Source organism: Schistocerca serialis, chromosome 1 (genome assembly GCF_023864345.2).
Source record: "Schistocerca serialis cubense isolate TAMUIC-IGC-003099 chromosome 1, iqSchSeri2.2, whole genome shotgun sequence".
Classification (NCBI taxonomy): Eukaryota; Metazoa; Arthropoda; class Insecta; order Orthoptera; family Acrididae; genus Schistocerca; species Schistocerca serialis.
In genome coordinates, this window is record NC_064638.1 from 1,278,406,203 (window position 1) to 1,278,427,677 (window position 21,475).

The 21,475-nt window shown below is 41.5% G+C and overlaps 1 protein-coding gene across 1 annotated transcript in view; it reads left to right on the forward strand.

The window, feature by feature from the left end:
* The window catches only part of LOC126419578 (transformation/transcription domain-associated protein), a 435,226-nt gene that overhangs the window by 305,056 nt on the left and 108,695 nt on the right, over positions 1-21,475 (forward strand). Inside the window, exons 52-55 of the mRNA XM_050086768.1 lie at positions 3,972-4,145; positions 4,938-5,034; positions 6,620-6,828; positions 10,178-10,342. Coding sequence (XP_049942725.1) covers positions 3,972-4,145; positions 4,938-5,034; positions 6,620-6,828; positions 10,178-10,342 — 645 coding nt within the window. The remainder of the gene's footprint in view (positions 1-3,971; positions 4,146-4,937; positions 5,035-6,619; positions 6,829-10,177; positions 10,343-21,475) is intronic.

Consider the following 21,475-nt stretch of genomic DNA (forward strand, 5'->3'; position numbering starts at 1 on the left):
TCAACTACTAGTCACAGCAACAGGTGTCGATCCTGTGCTGTTCTTCCTGCATTTTGATGCACTGTGTGACATTGCTACTGCACTGTACATAAAGATTTCCGTTCGAAGGCTGTACAGTCCAGAATTGGTATGTCAATGAGGCAAAATCATCTTGAGCATTGAGGAAATCTTCCTACCAGTGCACCAGGTTGAAGATACCCATTTGGTGTCATGCTGCATGAAGAAGACTGTAACCTCCTGCTGGGAGCAGAAGAATGATAATCGTGTGTGGAGTGGTATGACTATAGAGCAGGTACTAAAGTGTCTCCCACTTGAGTCGATGTAACTTCTGAGTTACGGCATTTGTGATGTGGGGTTGTGCATCATAATGTGGCAGCAGGACCCCCTTCCCAGATGTTTTGCCTTAATTGCATGCCACACTTTCTCCAGCGCTGTGCAGTTGTGTTCCCCAGTGATGTAGGCACCATGTTCCTTGAATTCAATAAGCAGTGGACACCAGTAATCAAGGAACAAGGTAAGCATCACCTTTCCGACAGGTGGCTGACTCTTGGAATGAGGGGATGATTCATGACACAACTGGATGCTTTAGACAGCACTTCCCAATGATGGCACAGCTTTCACCGCCTGCAACATTGCACTAAAGGAATGTGTTGCCTTTAAGACTGAAATTCTTCAGGCAAATGGTCATTTGTTTTGATTTTTGTTTGGTTTCAGCACCAGGGGTATTCAGTGCCCGCAGACTGTAGGGTAGCCTAACTGCTGCTAGACATTGTGTTGACAGCTCCCAAAGCCAATGCTGAAATCCTTTGCTAGCACTTGAATGGTTATGCAACAGTCTGCTCTAACCACATCGTCAACCACCTGCTTGTCGTTGCCCCTAATGAATGGGGCTGGCTCACCAGATTGACTGGCATCTTGTGTTGAATTGCGACCAGCGCTATACTTGGTGCATAATTCAACTATTGTGGTTTTTGACAAGACATGCTGCCCCATACGATGGATGTCTGGCAGTGTTTGTCCTTTTGGCAGTCAAGAAAAGAATAACAGCATTTTGATCCTTTGATCCTGTTTGCCACATTTGGTATTAACTTCGCCATGGTTCATGTTTCCACATTTACTGCATACATGTTGGAAAGACACTATTGCCACACTAATTCCTTACCTACATATCAGTGCTTTGTACCCGCATCAGAGACGCACTAACTGCATATATGCTGCAACAGCGCCCTCAAACATAAACTTTTTGATCTCCCTTTCTACAGCTGTATCAAATGTAAGCAGCTACACAGAGCTTTCTGTCAACAATAATGGCTCTGTAACACTTTCTTGTTGTGTTGCTGAAGTCACTTTTACGTCAGTTAATGTTGCAGTATTCAGAACATATTGTTGAGTTCAAGCTGCTATAAAGTTGTGAATGCAATCGTAAAGCTAGCCTGATATTGTGTAAACTGTATTTTGAAAAGTAAGCAACTGTGTGTAACTGTTTTGAATGCCTTGCTAAGTCAGGGAACATGGTAACCTGAGCAGTGTTGTATATTGCCTTCTTGTTTTCATGGGTGAAGAATGCTAATTGAGTTTCATAAGGCCACTCGGAATTATACAGCAGACTGACTTCAGCAGTGGAGACCTATAATTACAGTATGAAAAGGATAGATTGCTACGCACCATATAGAGAGAATGTTGAGTCATAGACAGGCTACAATGTAAAGACTGCTTTTCATAGCATCTGTTTGCTACTCAGCGTCTCCCCTACATGGTGAGTAGCATTGTATCCTTTCCATATTTTTGTTATTCCACCCTGGACTTGAGTCCTACAGTTGTGCACATTTGTCAAGCGATACTTCTGGACAGTAGAAATGCTTTTTCCATTCACTTGGTACGTTTTGTTGGTTCAATAACGTACAATTAACTGGTACTATAAGAGTGGAAAGATGTTGCTCCAATAACCTATGATGAACTGGTACCGGAAGAGTGCAAAGAAAGTTATTTCAAGTAATGTGTGTACCTGTGTGTCATCAGGCATTTTCTCTTTTGAGCAATTTCAGTAGGTTTTTTATTCTGCACTCATTGCCAGTACAGTTCCCCAATATGAAACAATTTTAGAAGACCAAATTTAGTATTTCTGCATGCTCTCTGCTGCCATAATCTATTTCGGTGCCAGTACCATCACCGAGCAACTTAATGATTATTTGTACCTGTTTACTGACTTCATGCAAGACTGTACCTTATTTAAAGTCAGATCAGTCAACAAAATTTTTCTTCAGAAGTCATCAAAATCTCTCCTTCTGCTCATTCAGGCTTCTTTCAGTTTTTGTGTGACAGCAGAGCTTTGACTTCCGTTAAATCTATGTTAAATGTCTTTCTGATTTTGCAACAAGCCCCTAATGTGTTGTCAGATGACGCCATGTGTGCTGGAACAGATTTGTTTATTTAGTATGGGTCTAAAAACACTTGGAGAGTGACAGATAAGACTGAGTCTTCAGCTTTGGCCAGAAATTACTCTGGCAAATGCGAACTTGTGAGTAGCAGTGTGTGTAGGAAACTGAATTGTGCTCGATCTGACTGTTCAGACGAGGAAATGGACAGAACTCGGTACCTGCCCTAGAAATGAAAAAGCCTTTCTACTTAGTGAACTAGTCAGCAGGAATGCTGCTGCTGGAGATGACAGGCGCATGTTTACAAATTTTTGTTTGTTTCATTAATTGTTGCCCCAAGGGGAGGGGAGAGGGAATGTAAGATAGGAGTCAGTAATTTTGGAACTACTGGGACCACTGTCACTGCTGCCCCTGCAGCACCATTTGGTACTGATGATTTCATTGCAGCACTAGTTGCTGCTGGACACAAGCTTTTAATTATCCATGATAATCGTCCTGCTGTTTCCTTAGCTTCATAGGGGTTTATTGCATTGTTTCAGCTAGTAGTGTTCCAATTTGTATTTGTAGTTTGTAGAGGAAGTGCCTAATTGTAAATTTTATTTGTGTGGAAGCTGATCTTTATTGAGAAATAATGAAAACATATTCACTTGTTCGAGGAATCTGGTGTTGCAGTAAATGCAAAGAGGTACTGAATAGAGTGCAGTGAAAGTACTACAGTGTATGTGGAAATTCAGAAATTATAGTTTTCACAAGAGCATGATCATACAGAGTACAAAAAGTAATGGCATCTGGAACCATTGTAGCACAGACGTAGTGAGAGAGTGGATGAGTGAGCAAGCAGCCCTTCAAGGAATCATAACAGCTAACAGCAGACTTAGCATGCCCTGCATTTCCCTTCTGTTATGTTTTAAGCGATTATATCCCCTGCAGCAGGGCTGTTTGTGTGTGCTCCTTGTGAAGTTGATATCCAGATATATCACAAGAAGTACAATTTAAAATAATATGCGGCTCATCCACATGGTTTCTCAACCTGAGAAGATGGAGGGAGATAAAGATACCAAGCTGTATTCACTGTGGCTGCCCATCTTCTTTGTGCTGAGTTTAATTCTGTATTATTTATTGAAAATGGTTCCCCATAAAATGTACAAATGCACAGTCAATGACCATTTCCTTTTCATTTTTATTGTTTTCTATTTTCCCCCTGCCTTCACATTTCTTAAAACTGTGTACCATTTTTTATTTTATTATTATTTTTTTGATTTTTAAGTCATAGTGCTTTCTTTATTATGTAAGAAATTTTCTGTTATCACTATTTTTGATTGAAAATTGTCTTGTTTCTAGATAATAGAATTGCTTGAAACGTATATATATATGATCTTACTAATTTGTCATAAGAAAATAATCACAATACAATTATATAACTTAAAAGATCTGCTAATTGTGCTGTTTAAATTGCTGTTTTGTTGCTCACTGGATGCTTTGAAAAGTCATCATTTTGTTTTGAGAAATTTTTGTAAAGTTTGACGTATAAATGAAGGTCCTTAGTTTTTCTAATCATACCTATTTTATTATTAACCATGTGTCCTTTTATTCCAGGCAATCCTACACTTTGGCAAAATTGCCAGGAAACAAAATTTGACAAGTGTTGCATTGGGACTTATTTATACCGTCCCAAGTTTGTTAATAGTGGATTGCTTCCAGAAATTACGCCAGCAAATTAAGTGTTACGTGCAGTTATCAACAGTTGCTGGAAGACCTGAACTAAAAGAGGTAATAACTAATTTATCAAATTTAATTGCTGCATTTGTTAAATAATTGTGGCAAAGACATCATCTGTAAGCAAATGTGTTGCTTGTTTTTGGTCTGCTATTTTTCTGGACCTCCAAATGGAATGATTGGAGTGAGTATTCCCTCCGCTGTATTGGAGCACTGTCACAAGACCGTGTGATAGCTGTCAAATTCTTTAAAAAATTATAATTATGTAATTATAATTACCAGAACTTTTGTGTTAATTGTTTAATTCCCCCCCCCCCCCCCCCCCCCAAAAAAAAAAAAAAAAAAATAAATGTAAAATATAAATTAGAAATTAGACATTGGTAGCAGACTTGAAAGGCTGGAAAAGATAGTTTTTTTTAAACTTTTTTGTTTACTGTTCAAGTGAGATATGCTTTTGGCATGAATTGTATGTATTCTAGATGTCAGAGAGGAGTGAGAGATAGGAATGTCAAATCATCTCTCTTCAGAAATGTGAGAAATTGTTTTAAATTTAATAAACTGCCGTAATTATGAGACAGATTGATAAGGTCTTCTCTTACGATATTAAGTAGACTATTTTACTTAAGAAAGTGTTATTTTCTATATGTCTACTGTTACTGGTCACTTTACTCATTTCACATGCCAAAAGGGAATATTCACATTTGCTTAGAATAGGTTATAGTTGCTACTTGTAGAATTGCATATGTCCCTTGTACAGACTCTTAATAGATAAGTGTATATCATTTTTACAAGTTTTTAAATGTGATTTACAATGCTTTGCCCTCTTTTTATCTGTTTGTATTTCAGGCTCTTGATCTCATAGAGTCCACAAATTTGAAATATTTCACAAGAGAAATGACTGCAGAACTTTACTCATTAAAAGGCATGCTGCTATCGCAGCTAGGTAAGTTCATTGTCAGCTTAATTATCCTCTAATATCTACTGTATAGAGTACATCTGAATGTAAAAGATCAGTTTTGATTGTCTTAGCATAAAAGAAAAATTAATTTTTCAACGGTTGCTTGAAGAAGAGGGGGGAGGGGCCAGCATTATCGATAATTAGTGTATGAACCTAATGATAGAAATAAAGGATGAGAATGAGAAATATGAGCTTGCTTGTGGGAGGAGCGACATTTACTTATTCTTTCAGATCTCCGTCCAAACATCCTTCTTTTGGGGGAAGATAGAGGAATGAGAAGACCGCGGAGGGGATAGTGTGACTGTAACTCGATAGAGCGAAGTAGGAAGTAAGGGGATAGGATAAGCATGGAGTTGGGTGCGAGACTGTGACTGATGGAGATTGGGACCGAGAGAAGTAAGGGTTGAAAGGATTTGTTGTGTGGAGAATTCCCATCCACCTTCTCCAGATAAGCTACTCGGGAGGGAAGGGGCTGTGGGGATCAAGTTGACACAGATTGTGAATTGGCTCAGCAGCAAGTTGTGCCATGGGATGATAAACTCTGTTCTGGGCCACAGTTTGGCAGTGGACATTTACTAGAGTGCACAGATTGTGGGTGGTCATTCCCTCATAAATAGCAGTGCAGACGCTAAAGCAGAGCTGAAATACCACACGACTGCTTTCAGCGGTGGACCTGCCACTCGTAACGGTGCTATTTGCATGTTGCAGGGCTGGAGTAGGATGTGCTGGTGGGTACACAGGGTAGACCCTGCACCTCAGAGGTATTATATATCATTTTACAAGGGTTATAGAGTAGTGTGGCATAAGGGTGGATGAGCAGTGGAATACCATTTTGGGAGATGTGCGAAAGGTGTTCCTCATTTTCAAGGTGGTAGCCTCTGTGTGGGGGGATTTGGTTATGTTGTTCCAGTACACGGATATTTTGGCCGTAAACAGTACTGATATTCCTTTGCAGATGTTTCTGAGAATGGTTGTAGAACAAGGGGCATTTTTGTTACAGGTTCAGATCTGTTATGACCTAGATTTAGAGGGTAGTTAACCAACTATACCAAGATGTTTGTGAGATTTTTGGGACTTCACAGGGAAATTAATAACAAATAGAGGACAGGTGGAAGGAAAATGTGAATATACCAAGAGAATCAGTAAATGCTGATGAGAAGAGCAATATGAAGTGTGTCTGTGGGCAGGTGGATGGGTGTGCATACAAGCGCGCATGTGCACCCTTTGGAGCACTTTACGACACATTAGTCTTAGCGTAGTTGAGGACTGTGTAGTGCCAATTGCATGGAGTGACTGATGCATGATCCCTAATAAGGCTTAAGCTATTGCATTGCGCAAGGACCTGAAGGTAATCCTGTAAAACATTTGAAACAAGTCATATAAAAATCTATATGATCTATGTGTGGTTGTGTGTTCAAAACAGCATGTTCACAAATCCAATCTAAGGAATGAAACCCTTGAGACATATCTACAGTTTCAGTGTACTGTAGTTTTAATTTGAGTTAGTGTCAGTGTATCTGTGTTATCAGTCGCAAACATATCTCTGACTGTTACCTCCTCTGTCCCACAGGACGTTCGGACGAGGCCAACAAAGCATTCTCGGCAGCTGTGCAGCTTCACGACACGCTGTTGAAGGCGTGGGCCAACTGGGGGGACTACCTGGAGCAGGTGTTCACGCAGGAGCCCACCAATCTGCAGATTGGGCATGCCACCATCACCTGCTTCCTGCATGCCTGCCGGCACCAGAACGAGCACAAGTCACGCAAGTACATCGCCAAGGTACGCTCACCGGCAGTGGGGCAGAGTTTGTGGGTCTGCACCTGAGTTAATGTCGCAGTTTTACTTCCATTACTTTTCAACAACTTCCCCAGTATGAAATGTCGATTTTGTCACATGCCGCTCAGCTTCGACCGAACTGCTACAAATTCAGAAATGTGTAATTCATGAATTTCGTCGAAAAAGTCTACAAGTGTCTCATTTAGTTACATAATTTTTGACAGATTTTATGTAAAAAGTGTTTTCATTAAATATATGGTTATAACGCACTGGCGTGTGAAACGTAAGGACAAAAGTAACTTTTGTTGATGTGTCACTGCCACATTACATAGCTCAACGAAACTTGAACTGTACACAGAAATAAATGCTTTAGTATAGTGCAGAAAGTAGCTGAAAGAAACATGCAATTAGACAAACAGAAATGACAAAATTTAATAAAAGGCAGTAATTATGGGGAAGTCACTGCGAATTATGTTCGTTCCCTAGACATTAAAAATGGTAGGGCATGGTTCTTAATAGGATGGAAAGCAGTGCATACTACACAAAGTGCTCTCATAGTGGCCCCAACATTGGCAAGGCATTTTTGTGGTAAGGTGTTCTATACTCCTCCAGCACTGTTGACAACTGCTGGATGGTTGTTGGTGCACGTGGACCTGCTTAATATGTATTCTCAACACATCCCACACATGCTCAATGGGATTCCTGCAAAACTCAATGCGGTCACACATAGTCATTTATAAAAATGGAGTCACAGCTGAATACACCCATGAAAAGACACATTGGGAAGGAGTGGAGTCACACGATTATGTTGACCATTGAGTGTAGCGTGTTCAGAGATTTGAAGGTCAATACTACTTTGCTACATTATGTCTCTCCACATCATAATGCCTAGATTTCCAAAATGATCATGTTTGTCAGTGTTCCTGGATGCATTACGTGTTCCACCTTTTACTATATGAGGGTTCATAATGCACCTAGAAACACTGTCGAACATCATCATTTTGGTGGACCAGGTTTTTCGGTGTTGGCAGCTCCTAATCTTCGAACACCATACACTCACCAGTCAACATTTGTTTTCAGGGGTACAAACAGTCCTGATTTCATTCTTATGGATGACAGTGTGCAACTGCAATGGACTGCACAGTTGGAGGAGCTCTTGGAATAAGAATATATTCAGTGAATAGACAGGCTTGCACAAACCCCAACTTAAATCACATTGACCACCTACGACATGTTGCAGCACGTCCGCATACTCCAATGCCGTCCAGCTACTGTCAAATGTGCTGGTGGAGGAATGGAACACCCTGCCATAAGAACTTCACACTAACTTCATGGCCAGCATGAGAGCACACTGTACAGCACACATTGCTGTCCATGGTGCTCACACACCCTATTAAAACCATGTCCCACCTTCTGGGGCTCATCATGAATCGCGGTGTCTTCAGTGTAATTATTATCTTTGAATAAAATTGTAATTTCTGTTTGTTTTGTTGCATATTTTTGTGTTACCTTTTGTACTATATTGTAGCAGTTCTTTGTGTTGAATCATACAACTTTCATCAAGTTATGTTATTTGGCAGTGACATGTCATGCAAAAGTTACTTCAGTTTTGCATATCACTGTGTGAAGTTGCTGCAAATCGCACTGAAGAGAGCTTAGTCTAGGAAGGCCTACAATGGTGAATAATTTGAGTGCACTTGAAAATAATGTCATTTAGTAATTGATGTTAAAAAATTGAAACATGACGGTTTACTTACTGAGCCTGAACTAGCAAGACAATCACAAATAAAATTATGAGAGAGAATTACTGGCCAGTGCTTATCTTGAGCAGAAATGATTGTACTGCCGATAGAGATGTATGAAACTAAATACACAGCTCTAACTTTTGGAAGCAGTTGTTCCTTTCGCAGATGTGAGGGAGAATGATAGACTGGGAAAAGTTAAAAAGAAAAGGAGGAGGGGGGGATGTCACTGAGACCCCAGGGTGAGAGGGACCCTCCTGTAGTAAGGAGACAAGGTACGACTGTGGCACTTATGAGCTCACCCTGACTATGTGGAGGAGTAAGTTTTGGGAGAGATAAGATAGGTGAAGAGGGAACAGTGTAGATGTAGATCAATGGAGGGAAATTAGAGGCACGGGAGACAGGAGTGTAGATGGTATTGCATAGAGGCCAGTGGAGATGGAGGCCAGGAGAATTGTGATTGAAGGAAAGGACAATTCTAATGCAGTAACTCAGGGTGTCGGATACGGGAGGGCTAGATCTGGATGTCACAGGTTGTGAAGCAGCTCCTGAGGTGGGACATGTTGCACTCAACAGCATGGTCTTCCATTGGATAAGACCGTAAGTGTGGCCTCACGATGGGCCAACATATTTGTAAATTGAGTTGTGGGATACCACTGGGAGAAATGTGGAAGTTGTTCCTCATTTCAGGGCAAGATGAAAGGTAGTTGAAGCTGTAATAAATAATATAGGTTAATTTGTTTCAGTCATGGATTGCATTTTGGTACCAGCAGAGGAAGGAGGGGGGAAAGGGGTGTAGTTGCTGCTTTGAAACTGGTTGTCATAGGTGGTTGTAGAATTAATGGCATGTGTTGATATGACGTGGTAGACTTGTTTTTGGAGTATGTTTGAACGGTAGCACCTGTCGGTGAAGGACTTAGTGAGACCATCAGCACATATAGTGAAGTGTTTCTCCTCACTGCAGATGCAACCTATATGGGTGAGACCTTTTAGTCTGGAAGGAACATCATCTATTGAAAAAGTAATGTTGGTGGTTGAGAGGATTGAAAAGTATGGAGGTCTTTATCGAGCTGTCGGAGAGATGGAGGTCAGATTCAAGGAAAGTGCCACACTGGACTCAGCAGGACGATGTGGAATGGATAGGGGAAGCGATATGAGGGTATAATGTGATGGCACCAGGGCTCAGGTGCACGAGTAGTTCTGCAAATAGGCCTGTTGTGGACCATGACATAGATTGGTAATGCTACGGTGTCAGATACGTGTGGTTTTTTACATGTTTAATCTTCCCGTTCTGAAGAAGAACAGAAGTTTAAAATTTTTACTGCTCTATGTAAATATCAGCCCCTCTGTATTTGGAAAACTGTTTATTATTAGCTTTTGCTGTGCTTAACTTTCTCCAGTAGTATCTTTCTAAAAGAATGTAGTTGTAATTCCTATTTTTGCATTTGTGGTTAGGTTTACTTACATTTTCTCTGTATTCTTATGAGTTTTTGTGAGATTCAAAAAGATCTAATTCACTTTTGCATCTGTTGTTGCTTGTTAACATGAATGACTGTTTGTGTTCAGGATTTTAGTGCCTTTATATATTAAATATTATGATCTCTCTATAGGTTTTGTGGCTGTTGACGTTTGATGATGAGCGCCTCGGATTGGCGGAAGCAATGGATAAATATTCCATTGGTATTCCTCCACTGATGTGGCTCCCATGGGTTCCACAGCTGCTCGGCTGTATTCTCCGTATTGAAGGCAAGCTCGTGCTGAATCTTATCAGCCAGGTAACATATCATGCCATTTGAAGTCTGATGCAAAATATGCTACATAGTGGAGAAATTGCATTTACATCTGAAGGAGCTAGCTCTGACTTTAGACAGTAGAAATTTCATGTTGTGAACCTTTAGTTGATGTTCCAAATATTGTACAGTAATGCTATAGTAAGTAATTAGCTGGTAAAAACCATGTCATTTAATTTTAATGTACATATATGGATGACTTCATGGGTACTGTAAATTTGTTGAAAAGACCCAGGGGGTTGGAATGGATGATTGATAAACATAAGTTTACACACTCTTGTGGCTCTAATTTTTCTCATTTCAAGACCGAAATAGCCCAAGTTTACTAAAATTACAGTTGAGTCATTCTAGTAAGTGTAAGTTGCCTCAACATATACTGAAATTTTTACGTATCATTGCTTTTATGTCTGTGTCATTTTGTATTGATGCACTGTTTGATCGTAGCCTTTGGTGGCCCATAACTGCTTTAACTGCCCCTGGGGTCCTCGATTTTGGCACTGGAATGCATTTGATGATCTTGCTGGTCCCACACATTCTGTTGGGGGCAGATAGGTGGGTTTTGTTGGTTAATGAAGCACATCTGTAACATGCAGGCAGTTTATAAAGGCACTTGAGGTGTGTGGACAAATTTTGTTCTGTGTGTGTGTGCGAGGGGGACATGGTCGCAGGGTACTCTCTCATGAGAGGAGACATAGCGCATGAGGACAAGGGATACCTGTAAGACACTGCTGTGCTGCTAAGTGTTCCTGAGCCACTGCTGGAGGTGACCCGTTGCTGTACCTCCTGGCTGTCTCATGAGAACATTGGCAGAATGTTGCAGGCCGACCCCTCCAGTTGAGAAAACAATCAGGTCAGTTTGCGCCTTTGTTCTCAGTTGGTGCTAGGATATATTGGAGGCTGTACCAGCAAAGGACCCTGGTGACAAAATGTGGCTCTGCATTCTTCAGAGAGGGTCATCCACTGCTGGGCTTCTGCCCTAATAATGGTCCCAGGTGTGTGTTATAAATTTTGTTTGGCAAGCTCTGATAAAAGAAATGAATTAATTTGGAAAATCCTGAGGAAGCAGAGATTGTTGTACTTTCAGGTCAAAAATGTGGAAATGTCTACAGGCAGAAGTTACTAGAAATTCATGTGTGTATAAGAAGATGGAAGCACAAAGCATACAACTACTACCACCATCATATTTTAGAGTAGGGTCTTGCCGAGAACCTGATAAAATTCTGGTCCTACTTAAAATCATTAAGTGAGTTTAAGGCTTTTATCCAGTCACTTGTCGACCCCTTCTGTGGCAACAGAAGACAAAAAAATAAAAACTGAAGTTTTAAATAATAATTCATACTGGACGGTAATACAGACCTGTCATTGTTTGATTATACTACAGTCTCCAATATGAAGGAAACAAAAATAGGCATTCTTGGCACTGAGAAGCAAGTGAAAGAGTTGAAAACAAATTTTCACCAGGGCCAGACGGAATCCCAGTTTGGTTTTATCTAGAATACTTCATGACATTGGCCCCTTATTTAGCTCGCATTTATTGCAAATATCTCACCCGGCGTGAAGTCACAAGCAACTAGAAAAAAAGTGCAGGTGACTCGAACATATGGGAAAAGTAAAAGAATGGAGATGAAAATTAAAGACACATTTTCTTATCATTGGTATTCTTGAACTTATTCTAATTTGAAATATAGTACATTTTCATGAGACAGGAAAGCTTCTGTCCACAAATCAGCACAGCTTTGGAAAGCATTGCTCACGCTAAGCTCAGCTTGACGTATTCGCACACGATATCCTATGAACGATGGATGAAGGGCAACGGGCAGATCCCACATTCCTAGATTTCTGGAAAGCGTTTGACACAGTGCCTCACTGACATAGTGCCCCACTGCAGACTGTTAACGGAGGTCCAAGCATATGAAATAGTTTCCCAGATATGTGAGTGGCTCGAAGACTAAGTAATACGCTGCCCTACACTATTGTTAATAAGAGACAAGGGTATCATGAGGAGTGCCCCAGAGAAGTGTGATAGGACAGCTCTTGTTATCCCTACATAAAAATGATCTGATGGGTAGGGTGAACAGCAGTTCGCAACTGTTAGCTGACAAAGCTGTTGTATACAGGAAAGTATTGTTCTTGACTGGCTGTAGAAAGGTGTAGGATGACTTAGAATTTCTGTTAAGTGTGATGAATGACAGCTTGCTTTAAATGCAGAAAAATGAAAGCTAATGCACATGGGTAGGAAAAACAGTCATTTACTGTTCAAATTCAGTATTAGTGGTGTGCTGCTTGATGCAGTCATCAATTGAATATCTAGATGTAAAATCGCAACATGATAGGAAATGCAATGAGCACGTAAGGATGGAAGTAGGGGAGGCGAATGATTTGCCTTATTGGGAGAATTTTAGGAAAATGTAATTCATTTAAAAAGGAGATTGCATGTGGAATGCTTGTGTGACCAATTCTTGAGTGTTGTTCTAGAGTGTTTGGGATACCCAACACATTGGCTTAAAGGAAACATTGAAGAAATTGAGAGGGTTGCTGCTAGATCTGTTATCAGTAGGTTCGATCTTCACAAGTGTTATAGAGAGCCTTTTTGAACTCGAGTGGAAATCACTGGAGCGAAGATTAAGTTCTTCTTGCGAAAGACTAATGAGAAAATTTAGAGAAAGGTATTTGTAGCTGACTGCAGAAAGATTCTACTGCCACCAATGTACATTTTGCGTAAGCAACACAAAGAATAGATAAAAGAAGTTAGAACTTATATGGAGGCATATAGACAGTAATTTTTCCTTCATTCCATTTGTCTTTGGATTAGTGGTGGTACATGGTACTTCCCACCATACATCGTATGGTGGCTTACAGAGTAAATATGTAGATATAGAAATCTGTTGCAGTGATCAGTGAACAGTAAAATAAGTTGAATAAAATAAGAAATTCAATGGAAACAAAATACTAAATAATTTATTCTGCACAATGGGGACGACTGAAAACTGTATTTTCACTAATAACTCCAGAAGACGTATGGTAGCCTTACACAAAATTATTAAATGTATGTAGGGTTTCACATTAAATTTAAGGATTGAAATTGTAGCCAAATGCAGTTGAGATTCTGTGAAATAGTGAATAATATTTGCCTGGATGCTCAGTTAAATCAGGTATGTTGCAAGCAAACCAAAGTCCCAAGTCCCGCCTATGTGTTATTGTACAAGTTCATCAGTGGTGCTGCTTCCTTGTCTGCTTAAGTTCATCATGAAGTAAACGAATGCTCAAGCCAGAGTAAGATTCTCCAGTTGTGAAAGCATACATGAAGTTCATCTCCTCCTAAAAACTACTTGTTCTCACCAACAACTGCCCTTGCAAACAGGCTGACTGCTTGTGACTGACTGAAGGTAATAAAGACCACGAGATGCAGCAGCGACGTATGATTAACACCTCGGAAACCAGATTGCGCTAGTCATGGTCGTAGCTTGTAATGATAATTCGTTATAATAAATGACCACAGTTGGAAATAATTTGTTCTTCTTTCTATTAGACATATTGATATGAGCACCTTTCCATACTGATCACTTTTCGACCTGAAAAAACACCCTTATGTGCATATTAGAGTAAACATTAATAAAAAAGTAAGATGGTGCCATTGAACAAAATACAAGTAACTATTTACATATATACAAGTGTGTCATAAGTGTTTTTATTATCATTGTCTATACACAATTTGATATTGGCACTTATTATGGAGGTGTAGTGTTTTTCCGTGTAATATTTGCAAGTAATATTCTACAGCTGCAAAGTGACAGTTCCAACTGTACTTGGAACTGCTGCAGGAACCAGAACTTGTTTGTGAAGTTCCATCCATTACATGTGGCCACCTGTCTTGGTGCTAAATCCTGGCCGCGCTTCTGAAGATCCACCTTGCTGTGTGCTGTTTCACTCAGGCCATGTCGTGAGCGGCAGGGCTTGTAAACTCACAGTGGGTCCTCTTACCTTGAAGGTGCCATACACCTGCACTGATAGCGATAATCCCAGGGGTACAAAACTGATATTCGTCAATGAAAATGATGTGGTACTACTATTTGGCATTCCATTATTTCTGTGAATTACTCCACTCCAAAAGAAGCTGTCTGTTTTGTGGATTTAATGGCAAGTTGCTCATTGGATGGCAGTTCAATGGCCCAGCTGGTGCCTGTCTCCCTCCAGTGGTGTAAAGCACACTGGGTGGTCATTCCTAATCCACTTTAACCGTCTTGACAGATTGTGTGCGCATTACATAACCTGAGAGACCTGATAACATGGTTACAGGGTGACATAATAATTTTACATATGTACTGAAGTCGCCTAAATGTATGGAATAGCATCTACATAAAATTGTTGCTTACAGGTACTTAGCCTTTTTTCTGACAATGAGTATATTGTATAAACCTGGTGAAAATTCTTTCAGAACATTTAATTTAGTGAGCACTGGATTAGCATTCCTTTCAGAGAATATTCTTATTTATAATGTTGCTAGAGAAAACCTAGTCACCAGATATAAATGCACTGAATGTATAAATCTGGTTAGTTTTCAGTGCCAGGAGCAGCAGATAGGAAAGGATTTGAGGCTTAAGTCCATAAAATGTCAACCAAGACACCTGGTCACAGGAGACAAATTGTACTAGATGATTGGGAAATTAGCCCTGGTAGTATGACAGAAGATTTAAAAACCTAACAATTTTAAAGTGGCAGAGAGCATAGTAGGCTAGTTAGGGATGAGGGAAGTACATTATAAATGACCCAAAAAGAGGGAGTAAACTAAATACAGGAAAAATTCGTGGCAGGAAGAAAAATATGTAGAAATCGGTAATGAGAACAACCACTTGTTGTTTAGCAAGTCCTCTCTGCCTATGGTCCCAGCAGGGAGAATACAGATTGGACACTTGGTAGAACACACAGTGAGATAACTACTATTGTCTCACAGTGTTTGCTCTATGTGTTGCCAGTACATACTCTCTTGTCACTTACACAGAAATTTTCTTTGCAGTAAAAGTCTATTAGGTTTGCCCAATAGTAAGTTAGGTTGCATTTTTCCCTTTTTCAGGAATATTGAACTCATAACATTTATTGAAAAGACTGTCTCCATATTCATCATTATGCATAATGTTGATAGCTGTTGCAATGCCAACTTAATGCTGGTACATTAGTGAAATCAAAATCATTTAGGCATCTGTTAGTTGTCTGAACCCTGCATCAGGTGATTGAATCTCCTTATGCAGGGTTCGGAGCATCTTTTTCTTACCACTTTCCTTAACCTTCTCCTATTTGCTATCTTCCTTTTTCTTCTGATTAAGCAGCCACTGTAAGAAGTTCTGAAAGGTTTTTTTTTTTTTTCCATTTGTGCTCCCGCTGTGCGTGTTTCGACAGTTGGTAAGTAGGCACTCCTATTCATTATTGTTCAGTTGTAATCTCAAGGCCCTATCATGTGTGAACAACTGACAATATACTGCTTATGATAAGGAGAATGTACCCTCATTTGTGGAAAATATTCTTAGTTTTACAAATATATCTCAATGTTTTGGTTTATTTGTACCATAGATTTTGCTGTGATATGTTTTGCTACTGACGTTGACAGAACTGTGTTTACCTGAATATAAGATGAGGCCACCCCAACCCTTGTTAAACAGACTCAGTGGGAAAAGTTTATTTTTAACATAATCTGACTAATCATAAGTAGAAACTGTTTTATTGATTCAAAGTATGTGCCTAAAAATTAATGTATAATATTCTAAACATAGCTCATTCGCTGGTTGTCTACATTTTGATAATAAAAGGAGAAAGAAAATAAACAGAGAGAAATAATTTATCTCAATTTTTATTTTCAATTCCTTTTTTCCGTACTATTTTCGCCATATCAGTATTTTTAATTGTCTTCAATTCATCTTCATTTTTAAGCCTACTGCCATTTCTTCCTCCCATAGTCCCATAATTTGTGAACCACCCATAGCATTGGATATGCAGCACTTTCTGAACCCTTTCATAATAGAGTCACAATACTCCATGTGCCATGCCTCCCATCTGTGTCAGCTGTGGAGAACACCATTCGCCTTGCTCGCCTGACTGTGGGTTTCTCCAGAAAGAAAGGAAAATCGTGGAGTACAAGACCCTGGACAGACTGACCTACACTGAGGCTAAGTGAAAATTTGAATGCCTGCATTCTGTGCGTATGACATCGTCTTACGCCGCCGCTACAACAGTTCTGGCACCATCAGCTCCGCCAACCCACGTCACCTCTCAGAGCTGGAAGACTGCACCTGCCCCCTAGATGGTGGGGGCATTTTCCTCAATGTTGCTCCTGCACCACCTACTTCGGGAGCAACACCCCCCCAACCATCGGGGATGTCTGTCCCCACCTCTAAGCCGGAGAAGCATAAGTCTTCTTCGGCTTCTCTCGCTGGGAAGGGGTCCCTTGGGTCACCCCCTTAGCAGGTTTCTTTTAGTGGGAAAGACGACACCTGCCAGTGGCTGAAGAGCCCAAAAGCAGCTGTTTGTAGGGCTTCACGCTCATGCTCAGTCCCGGAGACTGAGCCAGTGAAGTCCACACAGCCAGGTAAACCCAAGGAGCAGCGAGAGAAACCCAAAAATAAAACCCTCAAGACCAAGGAAACTGTGGTGGCACCCACACCACCTCTACCTGCAAGCTCTGTGGCTAAGGATGGGGTGGAGATTTTGGCGTCCGCTGAGGACCTAGATCTCGCCAGACCCTCAGACACAATGGATATAGAGTGCTCAGGCAATAAATCGGGTGCAGCAGGTGACTCTGAGGCATAAACTGCCTCATTGAATGTTCTATGCCTTCCCAGTCTCTCGATGCCATCCTCTAGTGGAACTGCGGTGGTTTTTTCCACCGCCTGGCTGAGCTACGGCAACTGCTAAGCTTTATACCTGCTATCTGCATTGTCTTCCAGGAAACCTGGTTCCCAGCAACGCGGACTCCTGCCCCCCCCCCCCCCCCCCCCCCCCTCCCCGCACGGTTATAGAGGATATTACAGTAACCGTAGTGACTGTAATCGAGTGCCAGGTGGAGTTTGCGTTTATGTCCTAAACTCGGTCTGTAGTGAACACGTGCCCCTTCAAACCTTCTTGAAGCTGTGGCTGTCAGAATAAGGATGACACAGGAAATAACTGTCTGCAATTTATATCTTCCTCCAGATGGTGCAGCACCCCTGAATGTATTAGATGCACTGATTGATCAACCCCCTAAACCTTTCCTACTTGTGGGAGACTTTTATGCCCATAACCCCTTGTGGGGTGGTACCATGCTTACTGGCCAAGGCAGAGATATCGAAACTTAACTGTCACAATTCAACCTCTGCCTCTTAAATACTGGGGCCGCATTTCAGTGTGGCTCGTGGTAGTTACTCGGCCATTGATTTATCAATTTGCAGCCCAGGACTTCTCCCATCTATCCACTGGAGAGCTCACGATGACCAGTGTGGTAGTGATGACTTCCCCATCTTCCTGTCACTGCCCCAGTGTCAGGCACCCGGACGCCTGCCCAGATGGGCTTTGAACAAGGCGGACTGGGGAACTTTCACCTCTGCTGTCACCGCTGAATCTCCCCCACACAGTAACATCGATGTGATGGTTGAGCAGGTGACTAGCACAATTATTTCTGCGGCAGAAAATGCAATCCCTCGCTCTTTAGGGTGCCCGAGGCATGAGGCAGTCCCGTGGTGGTCGTCGGAAGTCGCTGAAGCAATTAAGGAGCGTTGGCAAACTCTACATTGGCATAAGCGGCACCCTTCCCTGGAGCACCTCATAGCCTTTAAACGGCTCCTCAGTGCCCTTGCACATTGCCCCGACACAGCTCCTGGGCCTGATGGCATCCACAGCCAGATGATTAAACATCTCTCATCTGACTAGAATAGACATCTTCTCGTCATCTTCAACTGGATCTGGTGCGATGGCGTCTTTCCATCGCAGTGGCGGGAGAGCACCATCATTCCGGTGCTCAAACCTTTTTAAAAACCCGGTTGATGTGGATAGCTATCGGCCCATCAGCCTCACTAACGTTCTTTGTAAGCTGCTGGAATGTATGGTATGTAGGCAGTTGGGTTGGGTTCTGGAGTCATGTGGCTTGCTGGCTCCATGTCAGGGCGGTTTCCGCCAAGGTCGCTCTACCACTGATAAACTTGTGTCCAACAAGTCTGCCATCCAGACAGCGTTTTCTAGATGGCAACACCTGTTTGCCGTCTTTTTTGACTTACGTAAAGCATACGACACGACTTGGTGACATCATATCCTTGCCACATTGTATGAGTGGGGTCTCCGGGGACCACTCCTCATTTTTATTCAAAACTTCCTGTCGCTCTGTACTTTCTGTGTCGAAGTTGGTGGCCCCCCCCCTAGTTCCATCCATATCCAGGAGAATGGAGTCCCGCCGGGCTTTGTATTGAGTGTCTTTCTATTTTTAGTGGCCATTAACCGTCTGGCAGAAGCTGTTGGGCTTTCTGTCTCACCTACTTTGTATGCAGACGACTTCTGCATTTCGTACTGCTGCTCCAGTACTGTTGTTGCTGAGCGGCGTCTCCACGGAGCTACCCACAAGGCGCAGTCATGGGCTCTAGCCCACGGCTTCCAGTTTTCAGCTGCAAAGTCGTGTATCATGCACTTCTGTCAGTGTCGTACCGTTCATCCGGAACCCACACTTTACCTTAATGACGATCCACTCACTGCAGTGGAGACCTATCAATTCCTAGGACCGGCTTTCGTTGCTCGATTGACTTGGCACCCTCATCTTCGTCAGCTTAAACAGAAGTGCTGGCAGCACCTCAATATCCTCTGTTGCCTGAGCAACACCAATTTGAGTACAGTTTGCTGTACACTGCTGCAGCTCTACAGAGCCTTTGTCCAATCCCGAATTGACTATGGAAGTGTGGCTTATGGTTCGGCAGCGCCTTGAGCATTGCACTTACTCGACCCTGTGCACCATTGTGGGGCTCGATTAGCGACAGGAGCTTTTAGGACGAGTCCAGTGACTAGCGTACTGGTGGAGCTGGTGTCCCTCCACTGCACATCACACGTGCACTACTGCTCGCCAGTTACGCAGCAGACATTCATAGTTCCCCTGAGCATCCGAATTACCGTCTCCTTTTCCCGCCCGCGGCAGTCCATCTCCCGCATCGGCGGCCCAGATCGCGGCTAACAATTGCGGTTCGCGTGCGGTCCCTTCTCTCCGAACTGGAGTCCTTCTCTTTACCACCTCTACTTGTGGTCCATTTACATAATAAGAAAAAGAGAACACGCAATCCGCAACACAAAGCATTTGGTAGTGGACACAGGGCAGTTATTTGCTGTGGTTGGCAGTGATAGTTAATGCCCGACTTCTTTTGGTATCGTGCACTACCGTAGTTCAAAACACTCTCCACCTAAAACTGCCACAATATAGTGTCCATTTAATACTTGAAGTTGTGAGCTCGTGCAACCAGAAATTATTACCAGATCTATGTTGTTCTTTGCTGTCAGATTCTTAATTTCATGAAAGGACCCAGCACAACCATTTTCCTTTTTTTAAGCAAAGAACTTGGTATTCTGGTCGAAACAACCTTTGACCAATCCAGCTTCAGGTAATCATCCATCCCTTTTCATCTGCGCTGGAGGCAGTTTTTCTTTTGATATCGTTTTTCTGCAAAGAATCACATATTGAGGGGATGCTTGCTTCCCTCTTCCAGTGCACCCATCATTACTGTTATTTTGGCCATTTCCAGCTGAGGCCACCTGGCGAATAATACCATATGGTCATTTCATTTCATTTCATTTCATTTCATTTCTAGAACTCATTATAGGTCACTAGCATTTGGAGGCGTATCAAAATAAGTAGGTCTGATCAGTATTGCCCATATGACTTAGCAAGTAGTCATGCAATTTCCTAAGATTGACCACATGAAGCTGACATGTAAGTAGTTTCCTACATTTGCCATGGGAAGCCACTGAGTGAGTGTAGTTATGCGTCATAATGTTAAGTCTTGCCCTCTTTTTCATCCTCGTGCACTAACCATTACTTGCTTTGAATTCTATGACACACGCAGTTGGCAAATTCTTCTGTGTGTCCAGTACATTCATTAGGATAACTTCTCAAGTAATCGGAAAGACTTCATTATGTTTCTCTTGCACATATTGGACAACCTGCTGCTCCAAATCATGAAATTTTCCCTATGTTTTTCCCGTCAAAGTTTGGCACGTAGAACTGATAATCATTAATTTATTCTTTGTCTTGATGCCACCTGCGAACATTCATATCTACGACAACAAATTTTCATCCTTCTGCTCAATTGTTTGTGGCCTCGGCTTCATGAATCATCGTTAATTTAAAGTTAGCATTGTGTTGTCTGTTTGAACCAGTTGGGAGCTGTGAACTTGTAGGTCCATGTTTCTTAGCTGAGTCACAGCTGTAGTTTGCATCCTCTATTGATTCCTACAATTTACAGTTCTTACAGCACTGCCAATATAAGCATAAATGACAGGTATACAATGTCCTGTCAGCTTCCTATAGTGGAATTGGCAGAAATCGTACAACTTTGGATTAACACTGTAACCAACTTCGAAAAATCAACAGTGCTCTTACTACAGTGGCAGTTTAAGGGCCCACATGAACAATGTAAACCGCAACATTGTCAGAAATAAACCGCCAAATATTTTTGACAGCCTGAGCTGTGAAATTAGGTTCCTACCTTACTACAATTTGTGAAGCCATAGCTTTCCTTTACAATGCTGTTTATATTTTAGTTTGTTATACTAACTTTGTGTGATCATATTGTCCGTAGTTGCTTTATAAATATTGCAACTACAAGAAAGTACACATTTTGTCGCCAAATGCATTTTTTGAAAAATTGAAGTAAAACATAATTGGTGGTGTGTAATGAAAGATATTTACAATTTGGCTGGCTTTCTAGATCATAAAACAATTCATAACAAAAAATGTTGATTTTACTTGTGGTATTTGTTGTCCGGTTTTAGTTCACATCAGAAAACTGCGTGCTTGGACGTTTTTGAGGTACTTCTGTGTTTGCCACTAGGAATCAACAGTGCCAAAGAAGGACTGCCTTGAAAACATGCAAGCAAATGGCATTTCACGATGTGAATGAAAAT